The sequence below is a fragment of the Osmerus eperlanus genome, chromosome 12 (assembly GCF_963692335.1).
Source record: "Osmerus eperlanus chromosome 12, fOsmEpe2.1, whole genome shotgun sequence".
Taxonomy (NCBI): Eukaryota; Metazoa; Chordata; class Actinopteri; order Osmeriformes; family Osmeridae; genus Osmerus; species Osmerus eperlanus.
The window spans coordinates 7,697,845-7,716,432 of record NC_085029.1 but is presented as its reverse complement, the minus strand read 5'-3'; the positions used below and the strand labels follow the sequence as shown (position 1 = coordinate 7,716,432).

At 49.9% G+C, this 18,588-nt stretch overlaps 1 protein-coding gene across 1 annotated transcript; it reads left to right on the top strand.

The window, feature by feature from the left end:
* Window positions 1-246: 246 nt before the first annotated feature.
* On the top strand, window positions 247-17,994 carry LOC134031650 (protein shisa-6-like). Its single transcript, XM_062475357.1, has 7 exons — window positions 247-256; window positions 371-409; window positions 8,440-8,502; window positions 10,304-10,324; window positions 12,185-12,337; window positions 15,107-15,210; window positions 15,767-17,994. Exons 1-7 carry the CDS (start codon window positions 247-249, stop codon window positions 16,628-16,630), a joined length of 1,254 nt encoding a protein of 417 aa, XP_062331341.1. The 3' UTR covers window positions 16,631-17,994.
* Window positions 17,995-18,588: the final 594 nt, after the last annotated feature.

Genomic DNA, 18,588 nt, shown 5'->3' with positions numbered 1-18,588 from the left:
CAAAGGGCCATCTCTGAGCAGCTCATTAAATGCACCATAGTAAAACCGTAAGCCTTTAGGCGTCAGCAAAAAACATAAATGTCCATCTGTCTAGTATGAATTTTTGCTGTGTTTTTGTACTGTATGTACAATAAATAGGATTATATGTGTGGTGATGCCATGAACTAAGCCTGTACTGATTGGTCAGCTGCAATGTTTGGGGGGCGGGGTGACAATCAATCTTGCCATCGCAGTGTCCTTATTGTCATGGAAACAGGTGCTGCAGAACTAGCTCTGCGTACCTGGGGGGTGATCACTCAGCTTTGAACTTTGACCTTTGCCCCTCCACCTTTGCCCTAAACACTCACTGTGGCTGGTTCTGTTTTTCCAGGGGAGAAACATTGGCCGGTCCGCTCCCAGAGTCACCATGGTAGGACTGGTCGTTCTGTGTGAATCCGGTCCCCAGTTTCCCCCACTCACGTCTCCAAGGTCAGATAACCCTTCCATCCGTGTGGTAGGGGAGAACGGGGGTGGGGAACGCAAAGAGTTTTGTGTTCCCCTTCTGCGCCCACTCCCCCCCTAGGCACGGCCAGCATATGGACGGGCACGTATCTGATCCTGGATCTGTGCCTGGGGCTAACTTAGACCTGGAGTGTTCAATGTGGTGCAGTGCCTTTCCAGTGATTTCTCAATCTAACCTGTACCTGACCCCTGACCCCCCCCCCCCAGCGTGTTTGCAGTCTGTCTACTTCTGCCTTCTCCCATTCAGTGGTCGTGACACCGGGTGAACTGTAAGAAACACTACAAAAGAGGCTGTTTGCAATTGCAATACTTTATTGTATGTTTCCGCATGTAGAATCTCTTTTATAGAATCTCCTCCTATTCCAGTTCCATTCCCTATTAAGAACAAACAAGAAATCCCATCACATAATATATAGACTGTTGACCCAACTGGTCAACGAATAAAGCCTTTTATGAAACGTGCACTGCAGTTCACCCTATATTTCAATGTACTGTGCCTAAACCTCGTCCATAGCATCCCTCTACCTCTTCTACCTAATCTGCTGTACCATGTGTGCTGGTGCCTTTAATCAACATGTGTCCTCATAAAGTACCATATCTCCTCTCTAATATACCTACTGTGTTGTGTTATAACCCATTGTACTAAACCAGAGGCTGGTGTGGTCCAGCTGTTTCACTGTGCATGGTCCAGGACTGAAGGGGTTCCCATCGACAGGAGAGGAGGGCTTCAGAGGTAGGGATAAAGGCAGCTTTGAATGATGTTACTTCTTTTTACTTAAAGAAGACATCAGATAAATCTGTGCTTATCCCTGCTAGCAACACGTTGACCCTCCTCTCCTCAGAAGAGAACTCCGCCCCTTTCGACCGGCCCACCAAAGGGAAGCCGAGGCGGCGTGTCCGTCAGCACCCCGGAATGCTCCATCGATCAACGACGCCGTCTTTCCTCACTCTGTAATCTATTGATTGGATTTTGTGTGTGATTTTATGCTGTCCTGATTCCAACGGGGAGGGGGGGCGGGGGGGGGGATGCGTCGCTCCGAGCGAGCGAGATTTGAAGCGCGGAGAGAGACGGTTTCTTGTTTTCGTGACTTTGGCGAGGTGACGTACCCCAGGGGTGCAGACCAAGCTGCGGTGAGATCTAGATTTATCGGTGAAATACCACGGCGACTGTGATCCTGAGGGAGAGAAGCTTTAATAAAGCCATCCTCTTATTTCTTCTTATCACTCGAGGGTCAAGACTGTACTGGACGAGTTCACTGTCCATCACAGAGCTATATGAAATGTACCTCAACCTCCCTGCCTCCTCCCCTTCCCGGTCTATCACGGCGCATTTGGTCAGTGCGCGCCTGGCATTTATAGAAGAGCATTTTACCACCGCACAGAGATGTCAAGTGACTAGTTGGCCCTGTGTGCCTGTGGGGGTTATCGGGAGTTATGAGAGGACGAGGAATGCTTACCAAGCGTGGAATCCCTGCTAGCGTTCTAGAACAGACAGCAGAAGAGAATACTCCGGCAATGAAAAAGAACACAAAGTTCTCTTCTGCTGTTTACCGGCTAGTCTATCCAGCAGACCACGAACCAGAGGGAATCAGGTAATCTGCTAACCGAAAGCCTGTTCGATGCGAGGGTCTGGCTCTATCTAATATTTAACACCCTCCGACTCAACTAGACTGGGAGGTTGTGGGCAGTTCTCTGAAGTGACGCAATGAAAATGACCCCGGGCATTAGAACTAGCTCCTCAACTGGGTCGGGCCTCCTCCTCTGGACGTGATGCCGTTGGAATCCGTTGCCGCGGGGACGAAGGAGGAAACGATCCGCCGAGAGACCTCCGTGTCCTCGGATGTCTCCTTCTTCGCCGCCTCATCGGTGTCCTCGAGTCGTGTCCTCGAGTTGTGTCCTCTGAAGTCCCACCCGTCCCATGACCTCCCGAGTGTCCTACGTCGCGTCCCCTATTTGTGTCCAGTCGTGTCCTTGGCCATCCGGGAGAAGCAGCATGATAATGGCAGTTAACATTTAGCCGTTAAATGTTAACAGTCTTTGTCAGTTGTTAAATGCCAGGCCAGCAGTGTCTCTTAGCCCTGGGAGATGGCGCTGAGAGGGGGGGGGGGGGGGGGGATGGAGAACTGCGGGGGGCTAGGACGAGGGGGCTGACTGCAGAGCCACTGGGAAGTACTGTAGAGGACCTTGCTCTGACAACACACCTCAGCACCCACTCGAACACACACGTCAACGCGCCCATCCACTCCGAAACACACACACAGAGAGCCGGTCACGCGCACTACGGAAACACTCACGCGCGCCACCTTTGCGCGTCGCACACCTTTGCCCTTTGCCTTTGCGCTCTGGCTTCGCTCCCACGGAACAAGACAAGCAGTCGCACACCTCAGAACCCAGACGTGCGCTCGGACGAGATAGAGGTGACGGGACGGCAACGCTGGTTGGCGTTATGGGGGTGGGAGGGGAGGGGAGGAGAGAGGAGAGAGGAGGAGGAGAGGACAGGAGAGGAGAGGAGAGGGGAGGAGAGGAGAGAGGACAGGAGTGCAGACAGGAGAAAGGAAGGGAGGAGAGGGTTGCCTCTGTAATGGACCTGAGCTGTCTGTGGTTACTGGCCCCTGCTGCTCCCTCCCTCCCTCCCTCTCTTCTCTCTCGACGCTCTCCTTTTCCCCGTCCTCTCCTTTCCCCTCCGGTGCCCTCTCATCTCTTTCTTCCCATCCCCGCCCCTCTCTCTTCCCTTCGCTCTTCCCCTCGCTCTTGTTTTCCCTCGTTCGCCCCTCTCCCTTTCTCCATCTCTCCCACCCAGTGATCGTTTGTGGTCCAGCCCTTTAGGGCGTTCATCAGTGCCCCATAACCTCCCGATTTTCACATACTGTCTGTACGTGTGTTTGTGTGTGAGAGAGAGAGTGTGTGCGTGTGTGTGGCCAAGTCATTTGACTGCCTGTTTCTCATCATAATGCAAATTCATTTATTCATGAGTACAAGTAACACTTTCTGTTGTCAGGTTCCTTTATACTATCACGTACTTTGCATACATACTGTCCTTTCTCGTTCACTCTACAAACATTTGTTTGCGTTTGTTGAGCGGGTGCTGTTTGTATGTGTGTGTGCGCGTGTGTGTGTGTGCGTGCGCATGTGTTTGTGTGTGTATGTGTTTTTATACAGTACGCGTGTGTGTGTGTGTGTGTGTGCGCGTGTGTATGGTCTTTTTAACTTACCCTTGTGGGAACCAGATGTGACCAGAACTAAGAAATGAACCCTAATTAATAACCGTAATTACATTAAGGGTTATTAAGGAAGAGGAGGGATAGTAAACTAGGATAGTAAAACAAACCAGTGTGTGCTCGTATGTATTTTTATGTGTTTGTGCGTGCATGAAGGCGTGTCTTTGTAGATGTGTGTGTGTGTGTGTGTATGCAGGCCTGTGTGTGTGTATGCAGGCATGTGTGTGTGTGTGTGTATGCAGGCATGTGTGTGTGTGTGTATCCTGAGGCAGTCCCAGGGCTGTGGTTAGGAACCGAGGTCCTGATGTCTTCCCAGCTGCTCACTTCCCGGCCCGTCTCTCTGATGACCTTGTTTGTTTGCGGCAGCCTTCTCTTCAAGCCATCTCTGATTACCAGGCTCCTCTCCCCCGCCGCTCAGAGGGAGTCCAGACTCCACAGGCCCCCCCCCCCTCCCCCACAAGCCTCTGAAATCACCCTTAGAGGCCTCTCACGAAGAGGAGAGAAGCGGGGTGTAATCAGGATCGTAAACAAATCACTGTGATTTTCGATGGGAGGGGAGGGGGGAAAAAAGCGGGACGCCGTTTTAAGGACAATTGACCGTAAACGACGACTTCAGATGACGCTGACGTTGGCGAGTTCAGTTTTGCAGTTGGAGAACTTGCTGCTTCTCAGTTTCCCCTCTTCACTCGGTCTTTGGAACATCCGTTCGTGATTCGGGGGGGGGGGGGGGGGGAAGCGGCATTGTCTACTCTTTGCGGGGGTAAACAAAAAGGAAAGTGAGATGTGAGAAGTGATGAAATGCTAAGCGGCGCGCCGCGCAAATGTCAGCGCGCTGAGTCACTGGTGGGCCATCTGGATGTGCAGCCTCACTAAGGAGGTGTTCTCTGGGTGGACCAGGTGGATGCACACACACATATACACACACACACACATGTACGCACACACAGACACACATATATGCACACACATACATAAACACACCCACCCCCACACACACACACATATAGATGCGCGCGCACACACACACACAAATGCACATACACACACACATATACACACACACTCACAAACTGATAGGGATATGAGTAATCGCCAAGCTAGGGTGTTTAGTGTGGGACCTGACAGACAGTTCCTCACCGACCACACAGCTGCGTCCAAAACCACGTGGACACGTTGAAAAACAACAACAGCATCCACTTCAACAGAGATGAAGGACCCTGTTTAACCTGCCAATCTGGGGCCTGTGTCTGTCAAGACGGAATCAAATCCACAGGTTGATGACAGTCCTCCTGCCTCTCTTCACTAGCCGGGTCCTAACCAGACCCTCGTACAGTCTGGTCTCGCTCCATTGACAAGCGTTGACTTCCTTGTAGGTGGGTACTCTGTTGAAGTTTAAAACTATTGGATCTTCCCAGAGCCACTCTGATCTGCCATAACCAATCGCTAGCGTTCGCCTTAGCCAATTCCTTCACCACTACTGTAACAGAGCTAGCTGCCGTAGCTGGAAAATCAAACTGTTCCCGAACCCCGTGGGGAGGAGGGCCACAACATCATGGCCACCAACAAAACTCAGCAAAACTTGTTCTTGCTCCGGCTTTAGCTGTTGGATATTCGGCAGCGTTGCCACAACGGACCGAATGGCTTTGCTCGCATCTTTCTCCGCCGCCATTACGGAACTACAACACAAACTAGCGCACGACAGCCACTCCCTCTGTTCGCTGATTGGCCGCTAGAAGATTAACCGGAGACATCTGACTTACTTACCTCATGGCCAGACCTAGTACAGAAGCAAAATCTAAATTGAGCAGAAGTATGTAGGAGGGCAGAGCCAGGCTATCTCTTCTCTGCCCCGTCAATCTGAATGAAAGAAGAAGAAGTTAGTCAATGGCTGATTGGCTGCCCGTACGTCAATCCCGCCCTCCCACACCCCTCCCACACCCCTCCTCCCCCTCACCCCTCCTCCCCCTCACCCCTCCTCTCCCACTGTCCCCTTTGTCATTGACAAACACATTTGCTAGTCCCTCCAGAGTGAGGGGGCTGCTCCTGCAGAGTCGGCCCAGGGAGAGTGACAGATTGTGGGATGCTTCAGGGAAGATAACCCCCTCTGGGCTCCGTGGGGGAGGGTGGGAGGGGGGGGGCAGAGGTTTTTAGTTCTGGGACTTGCTCTCAAACAGTGCTAATTGGTCCCCAGATTCCAGCAGGATCATTGAGGGCTCCAGCCAGGCTATTAATTAGGAGCCAGTGCAAGGCAAAAGTTAGCTGTCTTTCTGCTCTGGCTATGTCACGCTGTTGATCTCTCTCCTGTCTCGTTATTTGTCTCTATAGATCTATTTTTTGTCTGTCACTGGTCTCTCTCCAGTAACTCCCCAGTCTTTCTTCTGTCTCTCTCCCTTTCCAGCCTTTACTCCAGTCTCTCTCTCTCTCTCTCTCTCTCTCCCCCTCTCTCTCTCTCTCTCTCTCTCTCTCTCTCTCTCTCTCTTCTCTCTCTCTCTCTCTCTCTCTCTCTCTCTCTCTCTCTCTCTCTCTCTCTCTCCCTCTCTCTCTCTCTCTCTCTCTCTCTCTCTCTCTCTCTCTCTCTCTCTCTCTCTCTCTCTCTCTGGTGGTCTAATGGCGTGCGGGCTGAGAGTTCACAAGTTGTGAAGTTTACAAAACCACAATACGGTCAAATTACTTTTCGCTAACAGTCAAGACTCGGATAAAACGAGAGCTCACTGCTCAAAGTGTGCTTTTGTGCGTTTTCGTGCATGCAAGCTTGTGTGCGTGCATATATGGTTTGTGAGTGTGTGCGACAACAACAACAAAACTTCCAAGAAAGAACAGCGTCCTCATCTTCGTACCCAAGCCCCCACGCGGGACTCGGCCAACCACGCCCAACCAGGTACCCCGTCTCTCCAGCTACAATCTGCCAACCGTCAAGCTTCCAATGGAGCACAATAGAACAAAACCGAACACAACGGGGACTCCGCGGTACACAAAAGAACACAAAAAAACAACCAAACGCCCATTGCAGATGACAGCTCGAGGACACTTCCCCTGGTCCTGTGTGACTCCTGGCAGTCCAGGCCCGGTCCCTCTCTCTGCAGCATGACAGCTGGAAGCGGAGGTCTCACCAGTCGGCTCGAATGCATTTTTAAACAGGCACAACAACAGACAGCCAATGAACGCGTGGCGGCGGCGGCGACGACACACCGCGACGGGTCCTTCATCTGTGTCGGCGTCCCCCCTCGGCCGGCCCAGAACAGACACGGGCTGACACACACACACACACACACACACACACATGGACGCACGCAGCCATACATGGACATACAGACACATAGACACACACAGACATCCACACAGACACACACCTCACATAAACACACTCGCATACTGTAGACACATACACACACACACACACCCACACCCAGTGCTGGGAATAGCTGTCATTCATCACCTCTTTCTCCACAATGGGTCCTCTAAAGGGGTCATCTTTCAACTAAAGCACTTCCCCACAACTGCGGGCCAGCCTAACACTGCCCCCCCTCCTTCCCCTCCTCCTGCCCCCCTCCCCTTCCCTCCTTCCAACCTCTGTCATCCTCAGTCCTGCCACAATGTCTGACTCACTAACCGATAACAACCGGGGGTTTTTCTGACCATTAATATCCTGGTTACCGTGGCTACCACGCCATACTCACTTGTGATTGGCTGCGTCAGGGCGGGCACACCTGGACATACAGGCTAGATCAAACCAAAGAGCTGACCGTCGCTGACAGAGTCCCAGACGGGGGATGTTTGCGTTGTTACAAAGTCGAAGTTGAACGTTCCTGTCTCGGGGTCCTGGCCTCCAGCAACCGAGACCACATGAGCCCAGGTTTCCGCGGTGACGGTTCTCGGGTATTATTGTCTGTTCCACAGGGTTCTCTGTCTCTCTAAATGGGCTGTTTTCAACGATGCCATTTTCAGGACTAAGAGCTCTTGTGTCCCATGTCTGTGTGAATAATTTATGTTCGGTGGGAACGACTGCTCCTCCTCCTTCATGCTCCGTGTTATGATTCAGTGATCGTCAGAGTGACGGTTGGTGACCTCGCTCAGTGGGGATGCAAATGTGGTTTCTGAGGGAAAAGCCTGAAGTTAGGGTCAGACTAGAGTCTCTGGTCTCTTTTTGTCTCCCGCCCATGGTTGGCACACACACACACACATACTCTCGCTCTCACAAGAACATACTCTCCCACAAACACATACACACACACAGGGTGAAAGCTGAAGTTAAAGTCAGACTAGAGTCTATGTCACTATTCTCCTGCTCATCTCACCTCTCTTTAAAATCCATGTGTTTGGCCTATGGGAAGTTAAAGAGATATTTCACCAACTCTATAGGACTTTGTCAGAGGAAGATATTCATAACATCTGACATTTGATTTACGGAGGGATATGGCACCAATGTGTCATATTCCTAAAGGGTTTGATTCTCTCTGAACTCAAACTCTACATTTCATGACATGTCAAACTCTCCTATTCACGCATTCCTATGTTCTTTAAGGGCAAATATCTTAGTGGCGTCTGACAAACCTTTCAGAGTGAAATATCTCTCTAATGATGAATCCCATTACAGCTCGACGTTTTCTTCTTCTTTTGCCACCAACAATATGTCTGTATCGGCTACTGGTGAGATACAGAATGCATTGTCCTCATGAACATTCAACATGGTTTCCTTTGTTTATGCTTTTTTTGATTGCAGGTACACATCAGCACAACTATAACCACGTGGCTCTAGGTAGCCCAACACGCACACCTAAGAATGGTAAGAACAAAACAACACCTTCTCGCAGTAGTCTCCAACCCTGTTCCTGAACAGCGACCTGTCAGTCGATGGAAGCCCCGACACTGACCTACCAAATGACTAAATGTAAATGTGGCACACCCGATGCCGATGGCTACCTTGCTGTCGTGTTGAATCGGCTTCGTTAACAGCTGTAGGAGGAGCGGCAAACATTCCGAAAGGTAGTTCTTCAGGAACAAGGTTGGAGACCCATGCCTCAGTGTCTAGTAAACAGACTTAAAGCCTTCCTTACAGAAGACCCGACGTGGCTGACACCTTTGAAGCCAGCCCAGTCAATAGCAGCCGAGAACGAGAAGCACTAACGCTGATTTAGTTGGTGACATGATTGTGTGAAACATCCCTTGACATTCACCCCTTGATATTCTTCTCGCAAAAAAAAAAATAAGAACCAAAAAAAAGAAATGAAAAAAAATATTCCTCCTATTGAGATGCAGGCTTTTGTTGAAGTCTGAATAACCCACGTGTCATGTCTCATAGCTATGGACATTTATTTTTCTGACCGGGTGAATGAATTCCGACGGGCCCCAGTGACTGTCTGTCATCTTTTCTAAGGGAACAGGATTGTATGTGGATCCGGTTAATGTTGTGTTAAGGTCATCCTGTCCCCTGGACCTCCATAGACAGAGTGAAGTGACTGGATCCACCCTGTCATCCAGCGAATGAGGCCATTAGCTGAACCTCCTGTTCTCCATCAGGAAAATCACCTTTTCCTCCCCGTTTTCTAGGGCTGCCAATTTTTTTTTCCCACTCTATTCATTGCTAGAGAGAGAAACGGGGGCAGGAAGAGAGAGAGAGGCAAAGGGGGGAGGGCAAGAGGAAGAGAGGGACACTTGGAGGAAGGGAGCGAGAGACAGAGAGAAAGAGGGCCCGAGAAAGGGAGGGCGGGAGAGAGAAAAGGAAATAATGACTGATAAAAAGAGAGAGAAAGAGACAGACAGACATGCAGACAAAGAGAGAGGCAGACAGAGAGACAGCGACAGATTGAGAGAGACAAAGAGAGAGAGAGAGAAACAAAGAGAGAGAGAGAGAGAGAGAGAGAGAGAGAGAGAGTTATCCCAGCGGGACAGACGGGTTCACGTGTGGAATAGGGCTGGTTGAATAAGGACAAATGGTGGAGCAAGGATATTGAGAGAAAGATACTTTTTTTGAGGGGGGATAAAAAGGAAGAGAGGAAAAAATCGAATTTCCATTTTTGTGTTTGTTTAACTTGGTCCCTCTCCGACTGATCTTTATTTCGTGGAGGTCTGTGTTCAGCCTCCCTCACACCCTCCAGCGATCAGCAAGCTTTCAAAGTCCCCAAAATCGGCAGTCTGAACCGGGAGCCTCGCGTGTGCAAAATTGAGCTCGTGTTCCATTTCACACATAAGCAGAGTGACACCACCCCTCCTCCGTGCAGAGCCTTTGAAATCTATAGGACAACACGAAAAAACCCATGGCAACAACACGCCTTTACACACCAGCTTTGATCACAGGACCCCTTGAAATGTGTGCTCGCCGTGCTGTCGCCAGATTACACTCGGCAGTCGAGGCCCCCAGAGCTGTCTCGACGAGGCGGCCACGGGGCCCGTGAGAACTGAGGGGGCCGATACACGATCCCTGCATGATCTGTGAGACAAAATCTCAGGGGTTTGATTGGGGCGGTTTTGATGCCATCGCACACTGAACGGGTTTTGTGCGGTGGAGCGATGGAGGGTTTGACTGAATGTTGTTCCGCGTCATCTTAATGTTGCTGAACTGTTTGTTTTTCACTTGGGTTTGTTAGCTCACCGATCATTGAGACGTGGTAAGTTGTATACGCGAACACACACACACACATGCTCTCCCACACACCCGCACACTCGCGTTTCCATGCAAACACACATGCTCCCAAACACACACACACGCACCCTTGTCTCTTTTTGTCTCCCACCCAGTCACTCACACAGACACTCACGCATGGTTGCACACGATGCACCCACACAGATGCACACTCGCACACACATACTATCTCTCCCTCTCTCACACACACACACACACACACACACAAACACACACTCCATTTCCACTTAGTATGTGGTGTGGTGGTATTGTGCATTGTGACATAGCAGTGAAATGTGTTTGGTTTGAAGGTAGCTAACAGCATGCTACAGTACGAGTCAATTTTCCCCTTGTGGAGGGAGTGTTGCAGACATTTCCCTCACAGCTCCCTCCTTGTCCTCCCCAACCTCACCCCCTGCAGCTCCCTGGACCCCTGCTGTCATCCCTCCCTCTCTCTCCCTCTCTCTCCCTCCCTTGCCCTCTCTCTCCTTCTCTTTCTCTCTCTCAAAACCCTTCCGCCCCCTGGTCTCTGTTATCCTCTGTTCCTCTCTTCCGTCACCCTTAAATCTCAACTCCCCCTTCCTCCCTCACTGCATGCCTTCTCTCTCTCTCTCTCTCTCTCTCTCTCTCTCTCTCTCTCTCTCTCTCTCTCTCTCTCTCTCTTTTGCTGTCCTCCTCCCTCCATCCCTTCTTTCTCTCTTCTGCAGCAGATCCCCAACCCTATTTTTATCTGCCGGTTGGAGGCGAGTCTGGAGCCGCACCCTTGCCCACTGCACTGCGTGACAGACTAGCCGTCCACAGGGGGAGGGAAAGATGGAGGGAGGGAGGGAAAGGGTGACAGAGAGGAGAGAGAGGGTGAGAGAGGAAGAGACAGGAATTGAGGAGAGAAAGAGAGAGTGAGGAGAGAGAGGATTGGGGAGATAGAGAGAGAGAGAGAGTATGAGGATCGGTGAGAGAGAAAGAGAGAAAAAATCGGTCGAATCTGTTGGAGAGGGACAATTGGTGGAGATGGTGAAAGTAGAAGAGAGTACAAAAGACAGTCCGGAGGAAAGTGGGTGGAAGTGGAGAGATTGGAGAGGGGGAGGAACACAAGGAGAAACATGGCCGAAAGTGGAAGAGAAGCAAAGGGTAAACGAAAGAATACAGCGTAGGGAGAAAGGGACGGGGAGAAACAAAGAAGAGGGAGAGAGCGAGAGAGCGGGCGATCGAGGGCTCGTGTCCCGATTCCCCAGCGTTCCTCTCTGGCATCGTATCACATCGCATCAGTCAGGGCCAGGGCACCGCTCCACTGCGCTCCCCTCCCCCTTCCATCTTTCTCCCCCCCTCCGGCCTCCCTTCCCTTCGTCCCCGTCTCCCCCTCCGCCCCCAATCTCATCCACCCTGCCTCCTCCCCCCACCCCCTCACCCCTCCCTCCCTCCCTCCCCCTCCTGTCTGAGCCCAGGGCACCAACTGACACAGGCAGCAGGGACACTCCCGAGCCAACATCTGTTGTTTGTTGATCTGTTGTTTTTGGACCGCTGTCACCTTGTCAACGTCCACCCCCGTCCACTCCCCCCCCCCCCCCGTCCACCTGTCCAGCCTTGACCAATGGCTCACAGAATGCTAACCCCCTCCCACCTGTCTGGTCTTGCCCAACCGCTCACGGTGTCCAAAGACCACCACTACCTCCTTCCACCTCACACTCCCCCGCCTCCCTTCCTCCCCCCTCCTCCTCCAGCAGGTCTGCTCTTTGATCGTTGCCTGTGGTCTGAATCTGGATCTTTTTCTTCATCCTTTTTTTGCCCTGTGGGGGGGGGGGTACTGAAAACCGTTTTCTTCCTCCTGTCTGTCTGTGTGTCTCCCCAGAGAACAATAGGTTGAGCGGGATCCTGACCTCGCAGACGGAGCCCTACGACCTCTCCTTCTCCCGCTCCTTCCAGAGTCTCTCGCACCTACCGCCCTCCTACGAGGCGGCCGTCAAAGCCGACCTCAACCGATACTCCTCCCTCAAGAAACTCAGTAGGTTCACTTAAGCTCTCCGGTGGCCTGCTGGCTGCGAGACAAGAAAAAAAAAAAAAAAAAAGGAGCTGACTTGGCCTTTCTGCCTCTCAGACTCACCGACCTGCATGTTAAAGAACACTGCATTAGTCAGTCGGAGGCCCCAGACGGCTGCCGAGACGCAGTGAGCTGTGCGATCGTAGCGAAGCTCATCTTCTGCCGTAGCTATCCGGGGTTATAAACTCTTGACTTGTTTTTCCTTCTCCGACTCCACTGATTGGGTGATGAGAGTGCGGAGAGAAATGTGCACATCTCATCCCCGATCAGTTCCATCATACCGGGATAGTCATTTAGCAACCCCCCCTCCCTCCCTGCACGGTCCCCCGAAAAAAAAAACTGCATGAGTCATTGATATTCTACGTCAGCTCACGGGCCGCTCCTTGCAGCACTAGCCACTGGTTCTCTGTGAGCGTGTAACCACATTAAGCCGCAGATTGTGCAAGGCCCGGCGCTGTATTGATTTAGTGTGGTGCGCTGGATTCCGCCGCGTAATGAGGTCTCATCTCATGGAATCTTCTAAGTGGAACGAAAATATTCCTTAAGGCATGTGTAATTGCATCATGGCTGGCCCACTTTTCTTTTGGCTGGCGACCAAAGTGAGCGGATAATTCAGACTCTCCTTCTCCTGGCTGTCGGGAGTCAACAGGGGACGTCATTCTTGCGCCCGCTAACACGCCCTGTGCGCCCGCCAACACGCACAGGATAGTAGATAACCAACTTCTCCGACAAAAGTGGCAACCAAGTTCACAAGGTGTATAATAACTCACACGGGTATTTAGGTGTATTATTAAGCTTGTGATTCCACACGCTCTTTTAAAGAGAATAATGATTGAATCAAGCGATGTTTTGACCAAGTGGAAAACACGAACTGTGCTCCCAACTGTCAAACACAATGGACTGCAGTCCAGTCAGAGAGGCACAATACTTTTTGCCAGCGAGTTAAAAACGTTGAACAAACCGCGGGCAATGCCATCCCAGCAACCTTTGTCTCTTTCCGATTCTAAAAACCAAATCATTTGTTGCAGCAAATAGCCAAAAGGCTTAGCCGTTTCCCTTTGTTACTGCACTGGTTCTCTTCGCTCTGATAGATCATTTGGAAAAGTGCTGGAGGGAAGATAGAACAGCAGTTTCTTTGTTGGAATAATAAAAAAGGAGAACTTGGTCTTTGTGCTTATGAATGTAAATTGATGTATAAGTGAAGCATAAGAAGATAGTCTAGCGTGTGCGGTACAGAATACATATTATTATTCATTCATTCCCTTTCAGATTTTTGCTGTCCAATGATTTCCTAATTTAGATGTGAAAGATTGCAATCTGTTTTTTAATGCAGAAACAAATTGTTACATACCCCCCCACCCCCTCTTTTTATGTATTAACCACATTACACTTCAATGTCAACTTTCACAACTTTCTCTACTCCAAATTAAAGACTGGCAATTCAGAAAAGGGCCTGAAAACTGCAGTTGATTTATAGTTCCGTGTCTTTAGGCCTAATCAGACCGGCATGTTCTATAGAGTATTCTTTGCATCGATAATAAAGGTGGAAAGGTCTTATCTTAATAATTCAAAGTATCAGATGAATGATATTAGCGTTCACCTCTGTGTCGCTTCAGCAGTTAAACATTCATGGATCTCGTCAGGAAGAATGGAATGGACCCACAGGACGTACGCTTTGGCAAACTGCACCACTGATGTCTTTGTGGGCTTGAACTTTAAAGATTTCCATTTGCTAAATCATTTATGCCACAGCTCCAGTCAGTCATCCTCGCTGACATGGGGATGTGGACGTGTGCCTGTGTGTGTGTGTGTGTGTGTCAGTACGAGCTAGTTTCCTGAGAGAGACTGACGGTTGATGGATTCCATTCAGAGACAGCTAAGAAACACGCATGTGAGAGAAAAAAGCTTGTTTGTTCTTCCACAGTAACCAGCCAGCTTCTATGCAAGTCTTCAGTATTCATTTCTTCACCGGCTCTTGTTGCTCACTTAGATTACTCATAAATCAGCTCGAGTAACCTCAAGGACGTTCAGAGTTCATTTCAAAACTGGCACGTGATGGCGTCCGGGCGTTGATACGATCGGGGCTTAGCCTAAGTATGAAATAGCCTTCCCGTGTGCGGATATTTCGCATTTTGACAGTTTGCTTACACACTTTAACGTGACCTTTGTAAAGTTCAGCCCCTCCACCAGGAGAGCCTGTAGAATCCCAGATTCGGCCTTGGCTGGAGTGGAGCTGGCGTGTGCAGAGCATGTAATAAGATTCATCCAGACATCCGTATCCATCTCCTCTTAGTCTCCTGTCTCTTCGCAGGGTTAGCAAAGGTGAAGTACAGGTTTGATTCCGATGTTGTGTGCATCGCATGTGATGGTCTCTCTCACCTACCTTTACCTCTATGGCTAACCTCCCTCCCTCCCCGCCCAAACCACTTACAATGTGTTCTCCGTCTTTCTCGATTCTTATCTCCCTCATCTCTCTCCCTTGTCTCTCGCCCCCCTCTAATCTCTCTCCCTCATCTCATCTCACGCCCTCATCTCTCTCTCCCCCCTCTCATCTCGCGCCCTCGTCTCTCTGTCCCCCCTCTCATTTCTCTCCCCCATCTCTCTCTCCCCCCCTCATCTCTCTCCCCCATCTCTCTCTCCCCCTCTAATCTCTCTCTCCCCGCTCTCATCTCTGTCCCCCATCTCTCTCCCCGTCACATCTTTCCCCCTCTCTCCCTCCCTCTCTCTCCACAGCAGATAAAGATGTGGATGACTACTACTCCAGGAAGCGTCACCTTCCTGACCTGGCCGCGAGGAGCACCCTTCCCCTCCACGTCATCAAGATGAACCAGGAGCAGGTGTGGCCTGCTCAGCAGAACACCAGGACCACGTACTGCTCATGACACACAACACGTCATATCATAACACATCATAGTGTGTATTTGATCATCAGCTGTTCTTTCCACATGCGTTTTAGTATTTTTTTTTTGTATATATTTTTTTTGTATATTTTTTTTATTACGTTGCCTTGGACGACTAACTGACTAAAATGTCACATGTAATCAATGCAATACCAGCTAGGACACGCAGAAACACCCAACCAGTTTTTTTTTCTCATTACTATTTATAATGTAGGCTCTCTCGCGCATAAGCAGGAGGTATTACTACACTGTGCCTAATCAGGCATCTGTTTGTGTTTCATCATCTCTTTGTTTGAAGCACAATACATCACCCTGTTGAGTCTGTCTTCTCGCAATGAGTGTTCTTGTGGAGCTCCAGTAGTTTACAAGTGAACCCCTTTGTAATTTTCATTATGAATGATCGAGCCGGATGTATTTAGCATATCACTAACAACCCACCCCTCTCATCCCTGTGATCATCACCCTCTCCCCACCCCAACCCTCTCCCCCCCAGCTCCACCTCCAGCAGCAGCAGCTCCAGAGCCAGCCCCCCCAGGCCCAGGTTCCCCAGCCGCCTCCCCAGCAGCAGGCCCCCCAGCAGCAGCAGCCCCCCCAGAGGCAGAGACCCCGTCGCGTCCAGAGGGCCATGTCCCAGGACCGGGTCCTGTCCCCCCAGAGGGCACCCGAGCAAGACTACAACACCTCTCCCTACGGCATGTCCCCCTATGGGGGCCGCATCCTGTCGGATGAGCAGCTCCTCTCCGCCGAGCGCCTGAGGTCTGAGGAGAGACTCCTCTCCCAGGAACGCCTCTCCTCCCAGGACCGACTCTACTCCAAAGACCGCATGTACTCCAAAGACCGCCTGCTGTCTCAAGACCACATGTACCCGAAAGACCGTCACTTCTCCCAAGACCGCCTGTACTCCCAGGACCGCCTCTACTCCCAGGACCGCCTTCTGTCCCAGGATCCCTTGCTGTCGCCCGACAAGATGATCTCGCTGAAACGAGGCGTGGTCAGCAGCGTTTCCGGCGGTTTCCGCGGCGGCAGCGGAGGCGGCGGTTTCAACGACAAGTCAATGTCACGCGCCATCTCGCACACGGACGTGTTCATGCCGACCACGCCGAAGACGGACCGATACCAGATGACCAAAATGCACTCCCATCCCAGTGCCTCCAACAACCCAGGGGCAGTGGGGGGAGCGGGGGCGTCCGGGCACGCCAACACGTTATCCATGAACCAGACGTCGTCTAAGAGGCAGGCTTTCGCCTCCAGAAGGACCCACACAGTGGAGCAGCTCCACTACGTGCCCCAGCATCACCAGCAGCAGAACCAGCAGCAGCACTACCGCACTGGCAGCAAGACCGAGGTGACAGTCTGAGCTAGCAAGCAGTTAGCAAATTAGCAATCAGCTAATTAGCTGTTAGCCAATTAGTGGTTGGCTAATTAGCCGTTAACCACCTAGCGGTTAACGGCTAGTGCCATTGTTAGGGAGGGAGGATTGGGCGTTGTGGATTTGGGGTTAAGGTTTGGGAGATTCTGGCCTTGTATAAAAGGAGAATAAGTGTAGGATGTGGACATATTCACACACACTCCTTCAAAGTCCATTTTTCCTGTAAAATCAATCAGAGTTTAGACCACGCACATCTTCTGGCCTTGTCTGGCATTTTCCAGAACCGATGGAGACACACAACAGCACTCTGCAGACTGAAGTGATAACCGTTCTTAAGTATCCATTAACCCAGCATACCCGGATACAAATAATTCTGCAGTACTGGAGTGGGTAGGTGGGAGTTGAGGTTTCTAACCATTAATATCCGTAGTCCTCGGTACTAGATCTAGCACTCTTCATCCATGTCGGTTTGTGTAAGGTGAGCTCTAATGAGAACCCATGGATCATGCCTGGATGAGGAGGTTTTAGTGCTCTTTCTCCCTCCAACCAATCTATTCTGTGATCTTCTACGGCAACTCTTAAGGGCTTTGCAAGGTTAACCACACGGGCCGATGTCTCCATGACAACACATGACCAGGGGTGATGTACCGGGAAGAACCTGTAATAATAATGAAAAATAACTTTATAAATATATAAATATATAAAACTACCATTTTTAATTCCAGTCCTACTCATAGCTATAGAGGATTTTAAAGAAATGAAAAACGGATGTTATTAGCACTTCTTCTGTGGATGCTTCTGACCAATGTTCTGTTTCTGAAACCATGAAGAAGTTTTGTGGGTTATAAAGCACAATCAATTGAGAACATTTTCTGTTCAGTTTAGATTTTCCTGTTTTGTTCATACGTTTGATCAGTGATGGCTAGCTTGTATCAGTTATTAAAGCGACGGCAGGTTTCTTTGCTTCCAGTAGACACGTGTAAATACGCTATGCTAGAGGCAGTATATGGACAAGTCTGTACTGGTTGAATTTTGTATTAGACTGTCTCTGTTTTCAGTAGATTCTGAACAAAAAAATCTTCACCGTTTTGTGAGTTCAGACTAGAAAATACCCAATTAACCAAGTATTTGACAGGATCAACTAATAATATTCAGTGTGTGTGTCTTTGCAAATCATGTTTGTAGAATGAGAAGTGAACGAATGTGTTGTTGATAAAGATATACCACTATTCATATTTGGATGTAGACTATGTTCCATTGACTTATAAAAGGAGTTGAACATCATGATGACTGGCTATAATGTTTGTTGCGGTAGGGGTCTAATAAACCATCCATATTTTTCTAAACATTCAGCCTGCCTCAATCAGTCTTCATTTGCCTACATACACAGTGTCTTTACATCAGATACATACTGTATATTATAACCATCAGGCTTGCTTACGATACAGAATGCTGTACAACTGCCAAATTCTGAACACAGCAGAATAGTTTAGCCTGGGGTAGCTATTAATCAAAAGTAGGTTGGCTATCTAAGTAAGACTAAAACTAAATCTTTGTCCTTGGTTGACCCAGTCTAAAGGGTCACCGTTTCAATTGTGTAGGCTACTGTATGTCATAGGCCGACAGCCTCATTTGACAGCTTAACCATGAGTTACACCAGTGCTCAGATGTCGGTCAGAGCACTATTTTACTTTGACATGTGATGTATTACTTCAGACTTTAAAGCGAGTGCGATTCCAGACCTTCTTTAAATTCATCGAAAACCTTCCAAAGCGACCAACGATGGTTCCCCGCAATCACATTCCTCCACCAACACAAAAGACAGGGAAATACGCGAAATAAGTTTCGCTTTCCAATTTACACCCATTCTCTAACCCATCAGCATTTAGATAGAAATATGATTCGGCGATCAGAAATAATCTGGAAATGGAGGGAATAGGGACCGA